This window comes from Arvicola amphibius, chromosome 4 (assembly GCF_903992535.2).
Source record: "Arvicola amphibius chromosome 4, mArvAmp1.2, whole genome shotgun sequence".
Taxonomy (NCBI): Eukaryota; Metazoa; Chordata; class Mammalia; order Rodentia; family Cricetidae; genus Arvicola; species Arvicola amphibius.
Window position 1 is genome coordinate 45,274,146 of NC_052050.1, and position 24,599 is coordinate 45,298,744.

At 46.8% G+C, this 24,599-nt stretch overlaps 1 protein-coding gene across 1 annotated transcript in view; it reads left to right on the top strand.

Annotated features, from left to right (window-relative positions):
• Nucleotides 1-14,016, top strand: part of Vps53 (VPS53 subunit of GARP complex) — a 136,047-nt gene extending 122,031 nt beyond the window's left edge. Inside the window, exons 19-22 of the mRNA XM_038327391.2 lie at nt 215-284; nt 11,664-11,801; nt 13,124-13,228; nt 13,723-14,016. Of these exons, the coding sequence (XP_038183319.1) occupies nt 215-284; nt 11,664-11,801; nt 13,124-13,228; nt 13,723-13,893 (484 nt within the window). The 3' untranslated portion in view covers nt 13,894-14,016. The remainder of the gene's footprint in view (nt 1-214; nt 285-11,663; nt 11,802-13,123; nt 13,229-13,722) is intronic.
• Nucleotides 14,017-24,599: the final 10,583 nt, after the last annotated feature.

Sequence of the window (24,599 nt, forward strand, 5' to 3'; positions counted from 1 at the left end):
AGTTTCTGCCACTTGCCACCTTTAATCCCCACACTCGGGAGCAGAGGCAGGTAGAGCTCTGTAAGTTTGAGGCCAGCCTGGTCTACAGAGCAAATTTCAGGGCTACACAGAGAAGCCCTGTCTCAAAAGAAAAATAAAATAAAATAAATAAGAAGTTTCTACGGCCCTTCACTACAAGGAGAATAAGCATAACTTGTCACTTTTCTATCAACAGCTCATTCATCCCCAAATTTATCACCCACCTCTTCAAGTGCAAGCCAATCAGCATGGTGGGAGCAGAGCAGGTAAGGAGAACTTCCTGCAGGACTTTGTTATGGATCCAGCATATGGGCTCAGGCAGATTCAGTCTAAAGAGACCGTGACAGGTTTCCCTGAAGTACAGAAATATGGTTGCTTGGCCACTCTTTTTTGCTTCCTTGTTTTAATTTTTGAGATAGGTTCTCATATTGTAGCCCAGATGGGACTCAGATCAGTTAGATAATCACAACCTCAGTCACATGGACGGAAGGTCACAAAACAAGTTAGGGGAAACTGTCTTAGGGGCACAAGACTAAAGGCTTCAGATTTCTCTGAGGACTGGTACTGGAGGGATAAGGGTCAGTGTTCTAAGTCCAGCAGAGGCTCTGGGTGGCTGCGCAAAGGGCCTGTGAGACCAAGCAGGGCGAGTCAGAACTCACCGCCCCAGGAAGCTCCTCAGCTGATTCTCTGCTGGAGCATGATGACACATGCCTGTAGTCCCAGCACTTAAGAGACTAAAACAATAGGATTTAGAGTGCACGGCCAATGTACAGTATATAGTGAGACTCCGACCTAAGGAAACAAAGACTTAGTTCATGTCCCCTGAGCCCTGACGAACTTGAGTTGTATGTTACAGCAAAGTCGCTTCTTTTCATCTCCCACCTATTCAAACTCTCTGAAATTTGGGCATTTTGAGTTCAGGGAATACTCTGATTGATTTTGAAAATAAAAATAGATATTAGAAAGATCATTCTGTGGTAAATATTAACCAAAAGTAACTTGAGAAAGAAGAGGCTTATTTGACTTATGCATCATCAAGGGAAACCAAGGCAGGAATTCAAGGCAGGGACTGAAGCAGAGACCATGGAGGAAGCTGCTTACTGGCTGGCTCTCCGTGGCTTGCTTAGTCTGCTCTTTCATACAACCCAGGACCACCAGTCCAGGAGTGGCACCACCCACAATGGTCTGGGCCCTCCCATATCAATCATTAATCAAGAAAACTCCCCTCCGCACATGCCCATAGGCCAGTCTGTTGGAGGCAATTCCCCAGTTGAGGTTCACTCATCCCAGATCACTCCACTGTGTATCAGGTCAGAAAACTAATTAGCACACCCTACAAGGATATGGATCTGAGTTTGATCCCTATAAAAATCACTCACATAAAAAAAAAAAAAAACAAAACAAGAATAAGGGAATAGAGAGATGACTCAACATGTAAGATCATTTTCTACTCTTGCAAAAAAAGAAGAAAAAAACCCAAAAAACAAAAAACCTGGCTTCTGGTCCCAGAACCCATACTAGGCAGTTTACAACTGTCTTTAACTCCAGTTCCAGGGGGATCTGATCCCTCTTCTGTCCTCCTTAGCCACTGCATACACATGGCATACATATAGACAGGCAGAAACACACACAGACACACAGACACACACATACACAAACACACAAATAAAAGCAAATTTAAAAAAAAGCAAGAGCGGTAATGTGTTCTTATACCCCCAGTAGTGGGGAGGTGGAAACAAGAGGATCCCTGGGGCTTGCTGGCCAGTCAGCCTAGCTTTATTAGCAAGTCCCAAATTCAGTGAGAGACCCTGTCTCAAAAATAAAATGGAGAGCAGTTGAGGAAGACACCCAGTGTCAACATTGGCCTTCTTTCATACACACACACACACACACACACACACACACACAGAGGCATGCACGCACGTGTACACAGGCACACACAAAATTAAAAAATTATTCATTCCTCCAATCTCTGAGAATACCACTTAAGGTATAAATTATTCTTAAAATGTCTTCCCTAGACCTCTATCTGTAAACACTTAAACAACATGTAAAAAGATCATGCAATGCATTTCCATAGATCCTGCTCTGTACCATATGAGACAATGCAGTAGAGGCTCAGGTCTTTGCCAGCTCAGTTCCCTGTCTTCATGGCTCCTTGGCTGTGTTGACATCCCCTCTGCCCCAGTCCCTGCTCCCCTCAGTAAGATGGTTAGTTAGCATGTACTGGATGGAGTACGTTGCAGTCACTCATGAAGTGTCAGGGGCAGACAGGAACATCGTGAATAGTAAGGTCTCTTGAGTTGAAGTGCAATATGATTTGTCCTCTCTATTAGCAAGTGCAGGACAGTGTGAGCGCTCATGTCCTGAGCTCTGGAATGACATGGGCAGAAGCTAGATTCTGTGCCTGCAACATTGCATCTCTTTGTCCATAGACAAGTTACTCTGCAGGGCCTCCATTTCCTTGTCTCTGAAATAGGAATTCTTGGTGCCACCTCAAGCTGTTAGGATTAAAAAGTCAGAGAGCCATGTGTGGTGGCACACACCCAGTAATCCCAGCACTTAGGAAGCTGAGATAGGAGGATTGTAAATTCAAGGCCAGTCTGGGCTACATAGCTAGACATTGTCTCAAAATAAAATAAAATAAAATAAAATAAAATAAAATAGAAATAGAAAAACCAAGGCCAGTACCCATAAGTAAAACGCATGTCTGGCACAGACCCAGTCCTCATGAGCTACCAGCTCCTGCTCACTGTGAGCTTCCTGAGACCTGGACGTGACCTCTTTTCTGTTTCATTGCTCATCCTCCCTAATACTTCTTCCACATGCCGCCTGCATAAAGACTTCTAGTCAGTGCTTGCCCTCGGCAGTCTGCCTGACCTGCTCTAGCTGGAGTCAAAAATGTTGTCTTGGAAAACTCCCTGGGAGGTTGCACGACTCAGACACCAGCTGGGCCTGACTGTAGCAGTGTTCTGAAACCCTGACCCTGGCGTGTCTAGGGTGCGGATCTCATTCTCTCCGTCGGAAGTGGCAGAGTGATGCCCTCACATGCCAGCTCCAGTTTCATTAGTGCGTGTTTACCCGGCGCTTCCTCTGTTCACCTCATTACACTGTGCCATCTGAGAGGATATGGAGAGATTAAGATCTGTGTCTGCAGCAGCCTTAGAGTTCTCAGTTACATTTCTGTCTGCAGACTTGACCAAGCCTGGACTCCAAAGCTGACTCATGGGAACACAGTTCCATGTTTTTGGAATCTTGCTCAGGCCTCCAAGACTGCTGTAGTGTCTGATAGCCATGAAAGTTTTGATGTCACATAAGTCCTATATCATGAGTGTTTTCCTCAAATTTTCTCTTTTATAAACAATGCTAGCTAGTGGAGAGTAGGGGCACACCTGCCACCCCAGCATTCAGCAAGCAGAGGCAGGGGATCAAGGCCAGTGTGGGCTACTTAGTAAGATCCTGTCTCAAATAATAGAACAGAGTGGACCACTAGCAGAATCAGCCCAGACCACAGGCTTCTATCTAAGGAACAGGATCCATCTGCTTTTAGATGTCGGGGAAAGCCCATTTTCTAGAACTAAAGTTTTGCTTCCCAGACCCTCTGCAAAGACGAGTGAGTAGTAGGCAATCTATAAACACAGCCTTGTGGAGGCTTCAAGGAGGAATGAAGGGCAATAGAGTCCTAGATTGGTTCCCGTGTAGTTGAGGTTTATGTGGGTAAAGTTAGCCCTGGCATCTGGACTCTGAAATCCCAGCCATGCTGTAGCCAGAGGCCTGTGCACTCAGGCAGCAGGGTCCTGGACTGAAGACATCAACCACAGGGCAGGTGAGAGCCTGACCGCTTGTGCAGAGGACCCGAGCTGTTCACAGCCACCTGTCATAGCTGCGTGAGTCTCTCTCATACACACACATAAATAGTATAATAAAATCCATTTTTAAAAGAAAGTTAGTAGAAAGCTGCTTTGAATACAAGCACACACCCACACCCACACCCTGCCTTGCGTTACGTCCCTAACCCAAGCTTTAACTAGAGCTGTAGAATTCAAAGCTGCGACTGCGCCTCATCTGGGCTGCGTCTGTTCTGCCAAAAGATGCTCGATGCCGAGCTGAGGTTAGGCTCGAATACTGATGTGAAATTAAAAAAGGAGGCTCTTTCTGCTGTTTATTCCCACTGTGATTAGTACATACAGTGAGTTATTTGTCTCGGGGCCCCAGAGACCTCTTGAGCAGTTGCGAGGGCATGTGGAATTGAAGCATTCCTGTATTGTAATGCCTCTTGCTAGTTTGTGATTTTCAGAGGGCCTTGTGGGATTGCAGGGTCATTAATTAGTCTTACAACTGAGGTCATCTCTGACTGAACACACAGCAGAAATAAAATCCATTTGCCTAAACTTACCCTAGAGAAAACAGCACAGTGTGATGCTGGAAAAGACTCTCAACCCGGTCCTTGCTCTGCTGCTGATGGCCCCTTGCTCACAAACAGTGCCTGCCTACTCCGGCACTCAGTGTCCTCTTTAGATACAAGTACTAAACCAGGCACACTCCAGGTGCCTTCTGGACCTTTCCTATGGCTCCAAACTTCATCTTTGTCAAGTTACTTTTTTCCCTTCATGTATTTTCTTCCTTTTAATTGTTTGGCTTGGTTTTGTTTCAGTACCCTACTGTGTCTTCAGATTCACAAACCTTGCATGTGGGGCAAGGGACAAGGTCAAGTGTGACAACTAAAGATGTCTTCAGATGTGGCCAGATGTTGTTTGTTGTAGGGTGGAAAACAGAGATTCCCCTTGTCTGGTGCCCCTGGAATCGAGCAGTAAATGAATGAGGATGGCAGGTGTGGGGCTGTTGAAGCTCAGTCCCGGTCACATGATACCAATCTATTACCCATGTATGTTTGACATACGCCTTGTGGACGAGATTTTAGCAACAGTGCTCCACTCCCACATGTACCCACTCATGAACAAAGTAAGATTTTATTTTGGGAATTGGTAGAACATTCCATGTTTCCTGAAATTAAACTAGTTTCCTTCCAGGTTTTTTTTCTGCTGTTTGTAGTGTTGGGGACTGAATCCAGAGCCTCACACATGCACTGTGCCACCAAACTGCACCCCAGGCTACTGCATCCCACTTCCTGCTTTCCTGAGTGCAGACTTGTATTCAAAACAGCTGAGTGTGCTCCTTCTTGTACTCACATGGGTGCTCCCGCCCACTTAGCTGGCTTTTGCCCTTCTGCGCAGCACAGCACACCATCTTTGTGAAGAGCCTCTCCTCCCTCCCTGGGCACTCATTCCTATCTCTGGTCCACCACCTTCCTATGAAGCCATCTTTCTTACAGAGTGCCACCCTACCCGTCACTCAGTCATAAAGACTCTCTTCATGCCACACACAGCTAAGAGGCACCCCAAGGAGTCTCACAGCACAGAAGTGAGAAGACTAAGCAGCACTGGCCATGGACCAATGTAGGGGAAAGATTACAGCAAACGTCAGACACAATGGCGAGATACAGAAATCCCCACATCACGGATCTGATATCTGGTACACCTATAATTGCAGCTCTCAGGAGGCAGAGGCAGGAGGATCCCTATGAGTTCAGACCTGACCTGGTTTACATAATGAGTTTCAGGACAGTCAGGACTTCATAGAGAGACCCTATTTCAAAATATATATATAAATTTAGGAAGGCTGCTGGAACTAAGGTCTACATTAGACATGTGTTTCTAGGGCTTGGGGATGGACTCAGTGGTAGAACATGTGAGCACTTGCCAGACCCATAAAAAATGTTTAATTTTTAAATGAAACCATTTGTAGTTGAGTGTGGTATAATGTGTGTGTGTTGTGCGCATATACATACGTGCGCACCTATGCTTACAGCTAGTTGGAACACTCAGACAGGATATTCATAAATTCAGGGCTAGCCTAGGCAACAGATCAGGAACCTATCTCAAGAAAACAAAACCCATTTCTGGTAACACCATAAAACATTGACTCTCTTGAAGTAAATTTATCAAAAACTGTACAAGCATTCTACAGAAGAAACTGCAGCACTAAGGAGCCATTTTAGCTGGGCCTGGTGATGCAGGCCCACAGCCCCAGGACTCAGGAGGCTAAGGTGGGAAAGTCAAGAGCCTGAGGCCTGTTTGGTTTTGTAGGGAATTCCAGCCAGCCTAGGCTACAGGGTAAGACCTGGCCTCGATCCATAAATCAGATGGAAGAAAGTAGGGGAACTCCTTCTGAAAGTTTCCTTTACTCAATAATCTGCCCTTGGCATAGCTACTTGGCCAGTCTGCAGGCCCCCAAAATTATCTCTGAAGTGCAAATAAATGTGGCATTTCTCACCCAGTGCCTCATGCTGAAACAAATGGACTGTGATCCGTTTTCAAAATGAAACCAGAAGGTGGTGGTGATCAGTGGGGCCTTTACCTTCCCGCAGCACCAGGTCTCATCTTCCCCGTCAACCGCTTCATGCAGTAGCAGTGAGGTTCCCATCTCTTCAGCTAGCTAGCAAGATGGGATTTTCTGGTGAAAAAGGTGTCATACCCCTTTAAGGTATGAAATAAACTAGAAAATTATGTCTGGCTCATCTACATACATCTCTCGGAAGCAGAAAAAGTAGCAAATATCCCCAGTTCCTCCCAAGAGATAAATGCTAGGCCATGGTTTTGATTTTGATAGCCCAGGCTCTTATAACTACTGTGTGGTAGATGAAGTTGAATCTTTGCCAGGCCTCAAAAGACACACCTAAAGAAAGATTGATTTCCTGTTAACAAATATATAGAAAATAAAAGAATAGTGACCAGTCAGTGAAATTTGTACCATTCCCACGTTTGCCCTACATCTGCAAATTTGAGGTAGGTCATTACAGCTTTGCTGAAGCCCCCGGTGGATTTCCACCCTTCCCTCACCCCCTCCCCATGCCCAGAAGTGAGCGCTGTTCTGATCTAGGCTTCTAGGTTGCCATATGTATTTGGGTGTTCCGTAGCTGTATATATCCCCAAGTGATGCATGGATTGTTTTGCTTGTTTCTAAGCTTTATATAAATTGTACTATACATGTCATTTCCTCTCTTGCCTTTTCCCCCTACTTAACATTTTTTGAGATTTATTTGTGTTGATATATGTCATTTGTGTCCGCTCATTTTGGCTTCAGTATCATTTCCCATTGCATAAATATGCCATCATTCGTTTATTCTTTCTTGCTTTTATGGACAGTGAGCTGTTTCCAGTCCTTGTTTTTGCAAAGAGCGGGTACAGGGAAGGTCTTTTTAACATGAGTGTTATGAATTAAATATGAAAGTCACCTTTGGCTTGTGTATTAAATGTTTATTAGTTTCTAGCTGGATACACTGTTTTGAAAGGTTCTGGAAAGTTCAGGAGGTACAGGCTAGTTGGAGGAAACACATCACTGGAAGCGTGAGTTGAAGACTCTATCTTGTTGTGGCCATCTCTCTGCTTCTTCTCTGTAATGAGGTGAAGAGACTGACCACTCCAAGACGGTGCTTCTAAGCAAATCTTATGTCCCTTATGTTTAGGTATTTAGTCATAGCAACCAAAAAGTTAAAAACTGACAGCCAAGAACCTGTGATGTAAGTAAAAGGAGCTATACCATAGTTTAGCCATTATACCTTGTGCTTGTTTTGAACAGTCTCTCTATGTAGCCCTAGTGCTGTTCTGAAAGTGGTAGGTAGCCTAGGTTGGCCCCATATTGCCACAGTCCTCCTGCCTCTGCCTGCCAAGGGCTGTTATAAATGCCCAGCACCATGCCATATGGGTTATGTGGCTCTTCAAGGAAGAAAATCCTCCCGAGCTTCCCCCAAAGGAACCAATTCACTCTGTCTTAACGAGTTCTTAGCCAGCACCTCTGGTGTGCATGGTGCTGGCATTGGAAGCCAGGGCCTAGAGCATGCTAAGTGGATACTCTGCACTGAACTACACCCTGCCCTGGTCTTCGTCTGTGTGCCCTGCGTCTCATTCCCTTGTCAGAGCAGCGCCAGTCTACGGCTGGTTTGGATTTGTGTTTACTGTGAGTCTCGTGTAACTTAGAGTAGTATAATTTTCAATCTTTCCCATATTTGACATTCTTTTCTATCCATAAGGAGTAAAAGCAATCCCTGTGTTTTCTACTAAAAGTTGGAAAGTCTTGGGCTGTTAGAGGTGGCTCTGCAGCAGAGCACTTGCCAGAGGACTGGGCTTGGGTTCCCAACATCCGTGTCAGGCAGCTCACAACCGCCTGGAACTCTAACTCCGGAGGCTCTGGTGTTTCTCCGGCCTTCGTGGGCACACACACACACACACACAAAGTAGTAAAATCAGTCTTTAGTCATGGTGCCAAATGCCTCTAATCTCAGCAGTTGGGAGGCAGTCAGGCAGATTTAAGTTTGTAGGCAGCCTGATCTCCATAATGAGTTCTAGTCTAGCCAGAGTGACATAGTGAGACCCTGTCTCAAAAAGAAGTTTTAAATTTTTTCTTTTTCATCTCTTAGATTCAAGACAGGGTTTCTCTGTAGCTTTGGGGCTTGTCCTGGAACTAGCTCTTGTAGACCAGGCTGGCCTTGAAATCACAGAGATATGCCTGCCTCTGCCTCCTGAATACTGAGATTAGCCTCCTAAGTGCTGGGATTAAAGGCAATTGCCACCACCACCTGGCCTTCTCTTAGATTCTAAGCAATGTTCATTTTCTTTAAGACAGGGTTTTGCTATTTCACCCAGCGTGGCCTTGAACTCCTGGGTCCAAGTGACCCTCCACCTCAGCTTTCCAAGTCGCTGGGACTGTAGGGTATGCACTATGGGGCTTGGATCCAGCATGCTTGTTCTTTAGGGGTATAGGGGCAGCAATGCAAATTCCATGGACTTTAGGGAGTGTATGCTAACCCTGGACTCTTGGTATTCTGTGCCATTCTCTCAGATGCTAAACACACTTCTGTGAACTCATGGCTTTTTCAAAAACCAAACACTATGGTGGTAAGATTTCATCTTGAACCTGAATTGGGTTCCCCAGAACATACATAGAAAGCCAGCATCCTTGTAGCCCCCGTACTAGGGTTGGAGACACAACAGACAGATCCTGGAGACTTGCTAGCCAGCCAGTTAGTGAGCTCCAGGTCCAGTGAGAGATTCTGTCAGATACGGTGGGGAGCGACAGGAAGACATCTAAGATTGACATCCAGCCTCCACAGTCATACAAGTGTGCACATAAACCTCGGTACATGTACACACACCTGACTTCAATGGCCTTCTAAAACAAGCATAATAAGATTGCTGTGCTGCCCACAGCTGAGTAGTTTAGGGAGTTTAGACTCTGGGGGCTGGGGAAATGGCTTAGAGGACAAAAGCACTTGTCCTCAAGCATGAAGGAGCTGAGTTGAAATAGCCAAAACACACATAAAGCTGGAGACGGTAGTGCACAGCTCTAATCCCAGTACTCCGAAGGCAAGAGAGGAGATCAAGAAAGGATAATCCCGCCAGGTGGTGGTGGTGCACACCTTTAATCCCAGCACTCGGGAGGCAGAGGCAGACGGATCTCTGTGAGTTCGAGGCCAGCCTGGTCTACAAGAACTAGTTCCAGGACAGGCTCCAAAAGCCACAGAGAAACTCTGTCTCAAAAAACCAAAAAAAAAAAAAAAAAAAAAAAGGAAAAGAAAGGATAATCCCAGGAAGTTCACAGGCAGCAGCTAGCCTGGCACCAGTGCAGTGGGAAAAAAATCAAAGAGACCCTGCTTCCAAACAAGGTGGAAGGTTAGAACCAACACTCAGGGTTTTCCTCTGGCCTCCACACACATGCTATGGCATGCACATGCCATGTGCACACATGCACATTATACACAAACAGAAAGTGTAGGCTTTCACTAGTCACATTCCTTCATGAAATTACTGTCATTAGGATAGCCTTCTTTGCCAATCGTGTAATGTGTCTTAGTTATCTGAACTAAGCATTAACATTCCCCAAATCTCTGTAACGTTGTCAGAATTATACTCACATAACCATTAAGCTGATTGTGTCTTTCCTTAGCTAGTTTGTCTTTAACCATTAGTTCTCCCATCTAAAGTCCAGGGGGAGTAAAGGATGCAGAGTGTCAGAGCCTTAAGGATTCCCACTCCTTGCCAACTAGCTGTAACTGTGAAAGGCTGTCTAACAGGCCATCAGCCTTGTCCTGAATGTCTTGATCACTATCACCTGAATTTAGTGGAGTCGAGAGATCTGTCATCCCGCTACTGGCTCTATCTTATTGGTGCCATATGTGATTCTGTTCTCTCAAACCGTTGGAACAGACCAAGACATACCCTACTTCAGCCATTTCGTTCCTAGTTCACTTGTTCGTTCACTTTCTGCAGTGCCTGAGATCAAAGTCAGCCTGGGACTGAGTAAGTGCTCTTACACTGAGCTGTAGCCCCAGCCCCTGGCCTCAGGCATGTCTGTGCCCTGGCCATCAGTGCCTAGAGGCATCTAATCAAGCATCCTGAACCACGTGTGGCTGCTTATTAAACCTCCAGAGCACTGATGTTCTCTTCTGTAAAATTGGGAACAATGAGCTCATGAGGTTGGACCTCAGAAAGACAATGTGAAAGAACTTGTAGTATCCCTTCTGGCCATTGGTGATCCATGAGGAAGCTGATCTCTTTCCAGATAATTGGCATTCAAGAAGTCCAGAACAAACAAAGTGGGTTGTTGCCAAGATATGATTAAACATGGTTAAAATGTCATCAGACAGCATCTAGAGAGGTCCTAAGTGCAGCAATAACAAGTTACCTATTTTTGCCTTATGAATAAGTAAGGTATTTTGTGGTAGTTTTTTAGTGCTGATGAGGGTGCAGTCTGCAATTTCTGTGATGCCAATAGCTATGTAAACAGGTGCATTGTGGGTGGAAAGAGGTTCAGACATGTCCTGGGAACATCCAAGATAAGCTATGCTTTGGCCTGTTCCAGAGACTGTTCCCTAAGGAGGTGCCACTGTTGAGGCTAGAAGACATGAAGAGGCTATCTGCCTCAGCATCTGCCCTTTGGTTTTGTTATTGTTTTATTTTTTAAGATTATTTTTCTCATGTGTATGAGTGTTTTGTCTGCATGTATGCATGTGTACCATATGCATGCCTAGTGCCTGAGGAGGTCAAAAGAGGGCATAGGATCTGTAATTGGAGTTACAGATGGCTGTGAGTCACCTTGTGGGTGCTGGGAACCAAACCAGTTAACTGCTGAGCTGTCCCTCCAGAGCCTCAGCATCTGTTGCTAACCAAAATCTAAGGAGTGAATTATGTCGGAGAATGCTAACGTAATTTAAACAATAGCCTGTATTACAAAGCCATTAAAAACAATAATTCTTTAAGATTGTAATGATGGGAAATAAAATGCAAACCCTTCATGTGTCTATTAGAAAAGGCAGGGTATGAAGCTATACACACACTCAGTATGATTCCAGCTAGGCTTTCATCCACACACTAGTTAGTAGAAACTATACCCACATTTCACTGTGGTCTCTTCAGGAAGCTTTTCCTGGACAGTGGAAACTGTAGTCTTTCCTTTAAAGTTTGATTTTCCAAGTTTTCTGTAACGGGAAAGGATCACTTGTACTATGGCGAGTAGCACACACCTGCTCAGAGTGGACACACTAGGTGCTTGGTGCACAGCGTGGCCATAGCACTCTGCTTGGTCTGCAGCTGCTGCTGGACACGCACTCCCTGAAGATGGTCCTGCTTGACCTCCCATCCATCGGCTCCCAGGTGGTGAGGAAGGCACCTGCCAGTTACACTAAGATCGTCGTAAAAGGCATGACCCGGGCTGAAATGATTCTCAAGGTATGTCTTCTCTGGGGACTCTGTTCACAAGGGCTAGCCCCATATTAGACCCTTGTTCCAGAGAGTTTGGCTTTTGCAAACACAGAATCTGCCCTGTCCCCTCTGACCCCCAAGGACTGCCCACACTCTGTGATGTTGAAAATCAGTGCACAGTTACCTGGGGATCAGCAATCCTTTCTGACAGGTGAGTTCTGTTTAATAAGCTCTAGCAGCTGAGAGCCAGGTGGCAAATCAGGAGAGAAGCCCAGGGATCCCTTGCCTCTCAGCAGGAATTTTAGGCCCAGATGTCACTCCCTTCCCCAGAAGCCTTTTGGCTTTCCATGTTTTGCACCTTTAAGTGAACTCTGAACAGATGTTGTAGTAACTGAATCTAATTGGCAAATGGGCTTTTTGAAGCCTCGTTTGACAAGCGATTAGACGTGGTGCCCTGGTGGAGCAGTGCCTGCCTCTGATCTCCACCTGGGCCTGTCAGAAAAGGTTGGCAGTGGGGAAGCAGAGGCTCCATTCTCATGAGAGCTGAGAACCCAGCACCTGTGGGCTCCTCAGGCCCATTTCCCAGGGTGACTCAAGTGATGGCAGGGAAATGAAGCTGCAGTGGCCTGGCCTGGCTGCTGACCTCAGGATCTGGACCACATGAGGGGCCTGGGAAACCTAAAGCCTGTGCCTGAGGAAACTACTTCCTCCCCAGCAGGTCTGCTCAAGGGAGGAGAGCTGCATTCTGGGAAATAGCTGCAAAGGCTCTTGAAAGGAACTGCTCCTTGCCACTTTCTGGTACATTCTCAGGAATTCAAAACAAAACCAGCCCACGAGGAAAGAAACATCAGCATATTCCAGAACCAGATGAAATGAATCTGAGGCCGGTGCGGCCATCTGTCTGTGCAGTAATTGTTAAATGAATGTGGCCACACAAAGTGTCAGGTTTCAGGTCTTTAAAGGAGTAAGGCCAGTTCAGGAGTTTTGTTTCTGAGGATATCTATGGGCTTCTGCCCCCTCTCAGTAACAGACAGAAGGAGTGGATGCCCCACCACCCGTGAAATACCCCAGCAGATGGTCTCTTCCATGCCTCCTGGGGGAATTAGGAGCCTCGGATGTTGGGGGACCAGGAATCCATATGTTAAAAGACAATCTGAGTAATAATGGTGATTCAGCCACTCTTGGGAATACTGTAATTGGACATCAAGTTGAAATGAACCATCAGAGCATTTCTGAGCACAGGTTTGGGATGGCAGTAGGCCCTTCGTGGTCAGCTGGCAAGTAAGAGCTGACCCTGCCTGCCAGCCTGAGGGCTCCTAAGGACCTGTTCTTGTTTCCTCCCTTGGTAGGTGGTGATGGCCCCTCATGAGCCATTGGTGGTATTTGTTGACAACTATATCAAGCTCCTTACGGATTGCAACACAGAAACCTTCCAGAAAATACTGGACATGAAGGTGAGCCCTCTTGTTATTTGTAGCCCATTCACCCTAAGGCATGGAATGTGGATATAGAATGTGGGGACTGCCTCAAAGTCACCCTGCATCCCAGATTGCAGAGAGCCTTTCCTGGAGGCCGATCCTGGCCATGCAGGCTGCAGCATCCTGAGGACCGCCCTGCCCAAGGGATGGCCACTGCCCAGGGAGGTTGGAGTGGAGCAATGCAAGGAAGAACAGGAATGGTCCTTCCCCCTGCTGTTGTTTCTCTCTTCTCTTTTCAGCCCTTCTTTCTCTCCTGTCCTGTTAGCCCCTTTTCTTGCTTGAATTTTACCTTCCAGGCTGCTCTCTAGGACCAGTACTTGCCCTGGAGAAATCGAGGTCCTTGGGTTCTAGCCACTATACAGTTAGCCCAGTGGAGCTCAGGCTGGGCAAACTGCAGGACCAAAGTGTGCTTTCTGCCCCTGCCATCGACTGTGGGACCATCCCTGACCACCTTCTCCCTCTCTTCTCAGGGGCTGAAGAGGAGTGAGCAGAGCGGCATGCTGGAGCTCTTTCGACAGAGGCTCCCCGCCCCACCCTCAGGGGCAGAAAATTCCAGCACGCTGTCCCTAATGGCTCCAACACCAGAGCAGGAATCATCCCGCATCCGCAAACTTGAGAAACTGATTAAGAAGAGACTGTAAGGAATATACAGACATTGCCAGGGACCCGGAGCGACTGATTTCTGGAAACCCTCACTCTCAGGACTCTAGGTCCTCAGTCTTGAAACCTCTAGGGGCATTACGGTTATTAAACTATCTCTCCCATTCCCTGTCTTTGCTCTATGCCAGTCAGGGAAACTGAGTGAAACTGGGTTGTAAAAAGGCATTTTTAGATTACCTACCGTCCTGATGCTGGGGCAGCATTGGGTGAAAGGACCCTGTGGTTCACTTCTATCTCCAGGTTGCCGTGATGGTTGAGTTGCCATGTCACCTCCCCACACAGCCCTCCCCACCAGCTCTGGGCCCCACCAGCCTGTACCTGCAGCTTGACTGAGGAAGCCTGGATCTCACCCCTTCCTCCCTCTGCATTTGAGGTCAAATCCTCTGCAGCCAGGGGTGCCTTTCCCCTCCTTGTCTCTGGAATTGGCTTGGGGCCTGAGTGAGCTCAGTGACAGATGACGGAGTGGGATTGACACATCCCCTGTTACTTGCTCCTTTCTAAGGCTTAAATCTGACTTCCATGACATGACTAAATTACCCTCGTGTTCCCACATCTCTGTACTCCCCAGGAGAGCAATGCACACCGCTTATCTTACACGTGACAAGGCAGACTAAGGATGCTGGCATGCCCAGCCTGGGCATCAGGTGTCTTGCCTGTGATGGGCTCCTGAGCTGGTGTGAGGCAGACCTTAGACTTAGAGACACAGAGTCTGCATGGCGCTCTCCCTGAACATGAACACATTGTCCTGCCCACTTTGCTCCTGGATCCGAGGGAGGGGACCGTCTTCTGAGACACCAGGAAGTTCCCTTGGAAGGGCTTTCTTTGGCTTTTTTGGCAGAAGCTGTGAGAAGGAAGACACAGGAAATCTGGCCGCCTGACTTCCCACTCCCTGGTACATTGCAAGTCTGGAGTACTTTCCAGAGCCCCTGAAACATGGTGGCCGCATGCAGCACCTCGGTGGCGCAGCACTACCACCAAGAGAGACACCTAGGAACGTGATTATTGACCTTGCGCCCCAGGCTCAGCGCCTGGAAGAGCCCAGAGCATAGCCCAACCCTGTCCTGACCATGCTGCCGACCACTAACTCCTGAAATCAAGCCCTGCAGTGGGGAATCGCCCCACCTCCAAGCAATGGGCACCTCACCAGGGCAGCCATACGCTGCTCTCTTGGCTCATTAGAAACAAGGTTCAATTACATGACCACTACCTCAGTGTGACCACCATTAGTGACAGCTTTCGGCAGGTATAAACATGTCATCCAGTAGGACAATAAGATCCCAGATCCCAGGGCCACCCCTTCCCTCACCGCCACAGCAACAAACCTCATCTGGTTATTTCTGGATACCCATAATGCTCAGTTTGCATCCTGGACCCTATGTCTCTTCTCTTTTCCTTTTCATTTTTATTCTTTTGACCACTAAGCTACACCCCAGTCCATCAGCGTCTAGAATATTCTTACTAGTCACTGTAACTCTTATGTATTGAGCATTTTGAAACTCTAAACAGAAAGAAAACAAGTGGCAAGAAAAAAGGCATGTCACCCTTGGTCGAGATGTATCATAACTTAGACAAGTATAGCCCACTGGTGCTCATCGGAAGGATTCCTCTGCTGCTCTGTGGGTCCAGAAGTTGTGTGGATTGCGCTGTTTTGGAAAAGAAGGGCTGTCTCAAAACAGCACAACCAGTTCATCCACCTGCCACCCACCTAGGGGAGCCGAGGAAGCCAACGGGTCTTCCCACACCAGGCCACTGTCACCGTACGCACACAGCTCACTGCGCTTCTCCTTCCAGCCCTCTCTGTGATAGCATTGAGATGTCAAGCTGCCATTCCTCCCAGTCAGTGGTCACAGCCAGCGAAGTGACTTCCTTGATGTATTGCACTGTCGGTAATCACCGAGGAGCCAGCAGATAGATGTCAGTAGGAGTTATGTTAAATGTCTTCCTGAGGAGGACTGAATACGGTGTGTTCTGCAGAGATGGCCTATTCCTCACCTGGGGAACACATTAGCATCCCCTGGGGCCCTTTGAAAAATGCAGATGTCTGAAGGCTTAACTCTGTAAGTCTGCAGTGAGGCCTGGGTGTATGTTTAGAAGCTGTCAGTATCCACTGGAGACTGGCTCCAGGACCACACACACCCCATGCAGATGCTCTGTCCCTTCTGTTAACTGGCAGTGTATGTAAATAATCTAAACACATCCTCTCTTTGACACTAAATATTCTAGAGTACGCATAATGCCTCATATGATGTAAATACTACATAAATAGTTAGGTTGTTAATTAGTTAGGTTTCGGGCGGTTTTATTGTTTTTGGGTTTTGGTAGTGGTTTTATTTTGTTTTGTTTGTTTAAAGATTTATTTATTTATTACACAGTATTTTGCCTGCATGTATGCCTGCATGCCAGAAGAGGGCACCAGATCTTGTTACAGATGGTTGAGAGCCACCATGTGGTTGCTGGGAATTGAACTCAGGACCTCTGGAAGAGCAGCCAGTGCTCTTAACCGCTGAGCCATCTCTCCAGCCCTTTTTGTTTTGTTTTTAAGACAGTCTCCATAGCTATGTGGTCCAGGCTGACCTTGAACTCATAACCCAGGCTGACTTCCCAACCACTGGCAGTATAGGTATACACTGCCATACCTCGAAATCAGTAGTTGTTACACTGGATGTCTTAGGAACCAATCACAATTGAGAAACTAGTCTGTATGTGTTCGAACAGGTTTTTTTTTCTCCCCAAATATTGTTATTGCCTTTGATTGAAGCACTAGATGCATGACCCATAGATACAGAGGATCACCTGTAGACTGCTCACTCCCTGCTCTCAGCTCTTGCACTGAAAAGGAAAAGGTCATTTCACAAATGGGAGTTTCTCTGACTGTCTAACTCAAGGTTGTAGCTGTACATTTGAGCTGGTACCAGCATGGCCTTTTTTGTGGCTAGCAGTTTTCATCTGAAGCTTGTTTGGATGATAAGGACTGTACCTAGAGCTGAGCTCTTCCCATAGTGATCAGGGTTCTTCTTGTTTTTATGCCCGTGGCTCAGCCTTTATTTATTATTGTCACTTCAAAGCAATATACATAACTAGGTGTTATGTATATTTAATTCTTTAATTCCAACACTGGGGATGCAGAAACAGGCGGACCAGCTTGGTCTACATAGGGAGTTCCAGGCCAACCAAGGCTACACAGAGAGATGCTCTTGAAGAACAACAGGACAAAAACAGCAGGACCAGATGTGAAGAGTTCCCTGCGACTCTTGTTAGGACAGATAGCTGGCTCAGAGGGGCCAGGCTAGAGAAGGCTTTGTTTAGACTGTACCTTCAGAGCAGAAACCATGAAGAACCTCTAGCCTCTTGGAGAGCCTTGCAGGTGCAAGGCCTTGGGCACACACCCTATCGTGGAAAAGAAAATTCCTCTCTGGCAGAACAAAGAATAAGCACCACGACTCTGCCCAGCACCCAGGAGGGTGCCCACTTCGCATGCATTAAGTGACCCTTAGGTGCAGATGAAATGACGGAGAGCAGAGAGCACAGGTCCCAGCTGCTGCCTGGTGCAGGCATTACACAGGCCCATCCTGAGTTGCTGTTGGACGAGGAAGCCTGGCTCCCTGTTTACAGCAGGCTAAAGGAAATTGCCAGAAGTGCGCAGCTGGAAATGTCATTCCTCTCCCTAGGAAGAGAAGTCTCAAAATAACCTTAGCTTGCTTGAGAGGGAAGGCAAGTTCCACACATATTGTCTACTCCAAGTTGGATTCCCAAAAATAAAATTGTTAGGGCTGACTGCATCGGGCCATTTAAGTATTAACCTTGGAAACAGGCTCGTGAAAAGCCAGCAGACATGAAGAGAACCATTACATTTTACATATGAAATAAAAATTTCCAGTCCCATCCTAACTGTCCATCAACAAAGCCTGTTGGGCCCGCAGAGTTCCGCACCTTGGGGAGATGTAAATTTCTTTCAAATAAAAGAATCGTTCTTTTGTGTAAGTGTCTTTCCTTTTCCCCATCTGGAATTGATTTCTTGCTGCATCTTGAAATACAAAATACTGCAGTTAATTAAAGCATTACTGAATGTCATTTGCTAGGATGTCTCTGCCTACTGCTGACAGAAAACAGAAGGAACCCTAAGAAGGAGCCTGAGCTTCCCTCCCCGCCGTCACACTTCTCACGGAGGCAGGTGGAGGGACACGCTCTATTTTCCTGACAGTCTAAGGAGGCTGTGCCCAAGGAGAACGTGGCAGCCCGGGGCCGCAGTGGCACCCTCTGTCTGAATGTGTGGCAAGTGTACTGCTCCTGGTTTGGATTCCACTTGGCCCTGAGTTTCCATCTGTTGGCTCTCCCCTCCCCTTGCTGTTCCACTCTCAGCCCAGATTCCCATGTGGCTGCCCAGAGATCTCTCGCCTGTGCACAGCAAGTTATTCCTGCTTCCTTCACAGCTGGGTGGGCATTTTGCAATGAGATCTTTGAGGGAATTCTGATGTTTCCTTCAACAGTGGAAAATCTGCCGTAGCACTTCCATTAGGCTGGCCTGGGAGCTTTACCTAGTTTCCATCCATCGTCACCGGCTCCTGCTTACAGGGGATAGCCAGGGATGGCTCTCATGAGAAAAGAAGCACTTCCGATTACCCACCCCAGAGGGCCGCGTGCAAGATGATTTTCCTACCAGCCCTCCGCCTTCTCACCTCCATAGCCAGGCAGAGGAAGCTTTGTTGAGCAGTGGCCTATGAAGAATGTGTCCACTGGAAACAAAAGCAGACCGGGATGGAAACTTCCACAGAAGCCGTGCTCTGCAGGTCTGGTCCTAGCACTTTGACATGGGGCCAGTCATTGACTCTCTGAGCCTCCTTTTGCAACATCTTTGAAAAAAAGATTATAAACCTTCCCAGTAATCCGTGTGTGTGTGTGTGTGTGTGTGTGTGTGTGTGTGTTTAATTCATTTTAATGAGACAGATCCAGGCTGGCCTCGAAGTCCTGTTAGTCCTGCTTCTGCCTCCCAAATGCTGGGATTGCAGGTGTGTGCCATTAAGCCTGGCTCTCCCCAGTGACCTGAGGCAGAAGGATTTCTGTGAGTTTGAAGCTGGCCTGGACTACATAGTTCCAGACCAACCTGGCTTGCAGAGTGAGACTGTCTCAGACACAGAGTCAACGAGGCTGTGCAATTCTCACTGGCTAAAGTCTGTCTCTCTGGGCCACGGGAAATGTCGCCCGAGTCTGACTGGAGGGCCTGACAGTGGGGGCATAACCTCCTGGGGCCAACCTGGCTTCCCTGGGCAGAGTGTGAATCCTGCTTCTCTGTCCCAGCTGCATCCTCAGTGCACAGCACAATGTCAGTCAGCCTTGCCCTTTTTAGGTTGTGATGGTGATGTCCACCTCGCTTGAGTTCTCAGATTCTGCGCAACTCTTGCCCTGGCAGCAGCTACTTCCCTAGCCGTTAGGAATAAGCCTACAGATGCGGAAGAGAGTTTCCTCTCCCGGTGGTGTTGGCCAGGCCGCCCACTGTGGAGAGTGGGACACATTTCCTGTGAATGCTTGGCAAAGGTCCAAAAGAATGCTTTGCGCATGGTGTCTAGTCCGTGGCTCCACTCTCCAGTGATTCTCGCCTGGACGCCTTCTGTTGTCTTCTGGGGTTTTATGAGGTTTGTTTTTTGACCTACAGTAACCCCCAAATTATGGAGAGACAAGCAGTCCTAATTGGGTAAGCCGTGGTTGGCTCACAGAATGGAATCCATTAAATGCCTGTCAAAGAATCTTAGATTTTTCCCAAGGCTGCCTAATTACCTGCATCCAGGGGCAAAGTTCCTACCTAGCCCTGATGACTCAGATACCGTGAAGAAGTAAGAATGATTATAAATTAAAAATTGGGGTGGGCGGGGTTTACTGGAAGACTCCTAGAGCCCTAGCAGTAGAGAAGCGGAGGCAGGGCGATCAGAAGGTAGACACCACCCTTATGGCTGGGGATATGGCCTAAGAAGAACGCTTGCCTGGCAGTGCAGGAACCTAGGTCCATCTGCAGCACTACCAAAAGCACGGCCAAAGCTTTGTTTGCTTGTTTGTTTTTTCTTTTTACCAAAACAAAACAAATTTTGGAAGAAAACCTAGTGTGAAATGCTCAGTCTGCTAAAATTGCTTCCCACTTAATCTGAGATGTCTTTCAGCTTCTGCTCCATAATCAAGGGGAATTTGCACAATTTCCACCCCTCCTTCTGTTCAGGATAATTTTTCAACGAGACAGAAATTAAGACCAGCTTCTCAGCAAACTCCCCTCTCTTTCCGAGGCCAAGGAAAGTCTTTACATAGGGTGCTGAAGCTTTCCAGAATGGAGTGGCGAGCTTCTGCCCCTTGGTTTGTGTTTAGGTGCAAGTAGACCACATTCTACCCGTGCCCAGCCCAGGCAGCCACTGAGACGCTTTCCCAGGCAAACGGAAGGATAGTTCATCCACAGAAAAACAACCGTTCACAGACACACCTGCCTCTACAGACGCAGGCCTGGGAGTCCTGACACTGTGTTTAACTGTACTTTTTTTTTAACTGATATTTATTGAGCTCTACATTTTTCCCTGCTCCCCTCCCTGCCTCTCCCCTCCCCACTTCAACCCTCCCCTAAAGTCCCCATGCTCCCAATTTACTCAGGAGATCTTGTCTTTTTCTATTTTCTACTTCCCATGTAGATTATATCTATGTAAGTCTCTCTTAGTGTTCGCATTATTGTCTGAGTTCTCTGGGATTATGGTTTGTAGGCTGGCTTTCTTTGCTTTATGTTTAAAACCCACCTATGAGCCGGGCGGTGGTGGCACATGCCTTTAATCCCAGCACTCGGGAGGCAGAGGCAGGCGGATCTCTGTGAGTTCGAGACCAGCCTGGTCTACAAGAGCTAGTTCCAGGACAGGCTCCAAAGCCACAGAGAAACCCTGTCTCGAAAAACCAAAAAAAAAAAAAAACAAAAAACAAACAAACAAAAAAAAACCTATGAGTGAGTACATGTGATGATTGTGATGATTGTCTTTCTGTGTCTGGGTTACCTCACTCAAAATAGTGTTTTCTAGTTTCATCTATTTTCCTGCAAAATTCAAGCTGTCGTTATTTCTTTTTTTGCTGTGGAGTACTCCATTGTGTAAATGTACCACATTTTCCTTATCCATTCTTCGGTCAAGGGGCATTTAGGTTTTTTTCCAGGTTCTGGCTATGACAAACAAAGCTGCTATGAACATAGTTGAGCACATGTCCTTGTGGCACGATTGAGCATCCTTTGGGTATATACCCAAAAGTGGTATTATTGGGTTTAGAGGAAGGTTTCCTAATTTTCTGAGAAATTGCCACACTGACATCCAAAGGGGTTGTACCATCTTCCATTTCCACCAGCAATGCAGAGGGTTCCCTTTTCCCCACAACCTCTCCAGCATAAGTTGTCATCAGTGTTTTTGATCTTGGCCATTATTACAGGTGTAAGATGGAATCTCAGAGTTGTTTTGATTTGCATTTCTCTGATGACTAAGGATGTTGAACATTTCCTTAAGTGTCTTTCAGCCATTTTAGATTCCTCTGTTCAGAGTTTTCTGTTTAAGTCTGTACTTCATTTTTTTGTTTTGTTTTGTTTTGTTTTGTTTTGTTTTTCGAGACAGGGTTTCTCTGTGGCTTTGGAGCCTGTCCTGGAACTAGCTTAGCTCTGTAGACCAGGCTGGTCTCGAACTCACAGAGATCCGCCTGCCTCTGCCTCCCGAGTGCTGGAATTAAAGGCATGTGCCACCATCACCTGGCTGTACTTCATTTTTTTTATTGGATTATGTGATCTTTTGGTGTCCAATTTCTTGAGTTCTTTGTATATTTTGGAGATCAGACCTCTGTCTGATGTGGGGTTAGTGAAGATCTTTTTCCATTCTGTAGGCTGTCATTTTGTCTTGTTGACCATGTCCTTTGCTTTACAGAAGCTTTTCAGTTTCAGGAGGTCCCACTTTTAATTGTTTTTCTCAGTATCTGTGCTGCTGGGGTTATATTTAGGAAGTGGTTCCCTGTGCCAATGCATTCAAGTGTACTTCCCACTTTCTCTTCTGTAAGGTTTAGTGTGGCTGGTTTTATGTTGAGGTCTTTGATCCATTTGGACTTGAGTTTTGTGCATGGTGATAGATATGGGTCTATTTTCATTTTTCTACATGTTAATATCCAGTTATGCTAGCACCATTTGTTGAATATGCTTTCTTTTTTCCATTTGATATTTTTTACCAGATGTTTGAAGATGTGTGGATTGATATCCAGGTCTTCTATTCGGTTCCATTGGTCCTCCTGTCTGTTCTGATGTCAGTACCAGGCTGTTTTCAGTACTGTAGCTCTGTAGTACAGTTTGAAGTCAGGGATTGTGATGCCTCCAGAAATTCTTTTATTGCACAGGATTGTTTTGGCTATCTTGGTTTTTTTTTGATTTTCCAAATGAAGTTGAGTACTATTCTTTCGAGGTCTTTGAAGAATTTTGCTGGGATTTTAATGGGCATTGAGTTGAATCTGTAGATTGCTTTCGGTAAGACTGCCATTTTTACTATATTAATTCTGCCTACCCAAGAGCATGGGAGGTCTTTCCACTTTCTAGTGTCTTCTTCAATGTCTTTCTTCAAAGATTTAAAGTTCTTGTCACACAAGTCTTCCACTTGTTTGGTTAGAGTTACTCTGAGATATTTTATGCTAGTTGTGGCTATTGTGAAGGGTGTTGATTCTCTGATTTCTTCCCCAGCCCTTTTATCATCTGTGTACAGGAGGGCTACTGGTTCAGTCCCACTCTGGTTCCTGTGGAGGGTCGCAGACTCTGAGTCAGGTTGTTGGCTCAATCCTAGTCTGCCAGTGTCCCAGGACTGGGTTGGCTCCCAGGGCTGGATTTGCTCCTGGTTTCTGCTCTGGGTGGAGCTTGTTTCCTCTGGTGCTCTCTGTACTAGGAGTCTCATTCAGTTCTACTTCTGTGGAATTTGTTGCCCTAGGTGGAGTTCCTTGCCTCAGGGCAACTTTGGCTTAGGTTACCGGCTTTGTAAATTTGTAATTTGTATCTATAAATCCTGGTCTGGATTCCCTCCTGCAGAAGTTGCTGGGTTGGAGTTGGACCTGGAAAGATTTCTTGTTCCTGTCTACTGCCTCGGAGGTTCCAGGCTCTGGAGTGTCCGAACCCGCAGAGGACCTGCTTACTTCCTTAGAGGTCTTAGACTCGTGCTCTGACCCACAGGGGTTCCAGGTTCCTGCCTATTCCCTTTGATGTCCAAGACCAATGCCCAAACCCACAGAGGACCTGGCTCAGGCCTACTTTCTCTGAGGTCTCAGACTCACACTTGGCCCTGCCAGAGATCTCTGATTCCTGCCTATTCCCTGGGAGGACCCAGACTCACTCACAACCAGGCTGACAGAGGTCCTGGCTCCGGCCTAGTTCCTGGGAGGTCCTAGACTCACCCAGACCCACTGGGGTGTTGGTTTAGGTCTACTCCTTTGAAGGTCCTAGATTCACATCGGGCCCCTCAGCAGTCTTTGGCTCTGACTCGCTTGCTCAGTGGTTGCTCAGCGGTTTCTCCCTTGTACCTGTTCCGGTGGAGATCTTGACTCTGGATCTGGTCGCTGGGTCAATCCTGATCCGCCCATGTCCTGGGACTGGGTTTGCTCCTAGCTTCTGCTTCTGGTGAAGCTTGTTTTCTCTGTGTTTAACTGTACTTTTAAGATTTATTTTGGGGTGTATATGTGTGTCTGTCCAGAGAGCACAATGGATCCCCTGGAACTGTAGTTCCAGATGGTTATGAGCTACCATGTGGGTGCTGGGAATCTTCCCCAGTGCTGTGGAATAACAGCCAGGGCTAACCACTGCACTGTCCAGCCCTCCCTCCTCTTTTTGAAGTAGAGTTTTTTATTCTGTAGTCCAAGCTGATCTCAAAGTTGTGATAATCCTCCTGTCTCAGCCTCCCAAGTGCAAGGATTACATACAACAGCCATACCTCTCTTGTTCTCTTTTAACTTGGAATTATATGTTTTTTCAAATTTATTTTCATGTGTACACACAGAGAGTTCAGTAGTGCATGTGTGGAGGTCAGAGGACAACTTTGAGGAATTAATTTGCTTCCGCTGTGTGGGTCCTGCTGATGACTCAAACAACAAACTTCTACCACTGAGCCTTCTTGCCAGCCCTTGTCCCCGGTACTGGCTCTGAGGCTGGCAAGCTTTGCTGTCAGAGGGAATGCAAGAAGTAGGTCCCAGCTGGCTTGGTCCTGGCCCCTAGCTATGGGGCCAACGTGTCTTCCACTGTGAAAGGGAAGATGGCAAGTTGAGGCCAGACAGGCCATGGAGCAAGACCTATTCTTAAAACTGTTTAAGTAGGTTGGATCCTTTTCGTGTAGGGGACCGGGAGGCTCAGAGAGCAAGAGCAATGTGCCCAGGTGTGTGGTGGTGCCGGGGGTGGGGGGTGGAGGGGGATGCACTGCATGGTGACCACTGCTGCTTGACAGAGTTCCAGCATCTTGACACTGGGAACCACACCCAGGAAGGGATGGAGCCAGGACCTGACCAAAAGCCTCCTTCCATTTTCCAGGTCCCATGTAAATCACCAGTGCTTTTCAAGTTTATAAGCTGTAAGATTCTTGCTATACAAAATAGGCATGGAGACTTTCTTATAAATAACATGTTTTGAGTTGAAATATTTTCAAAGAAAATCAGAGAGCATGTTGAAAATGTTTCAGTA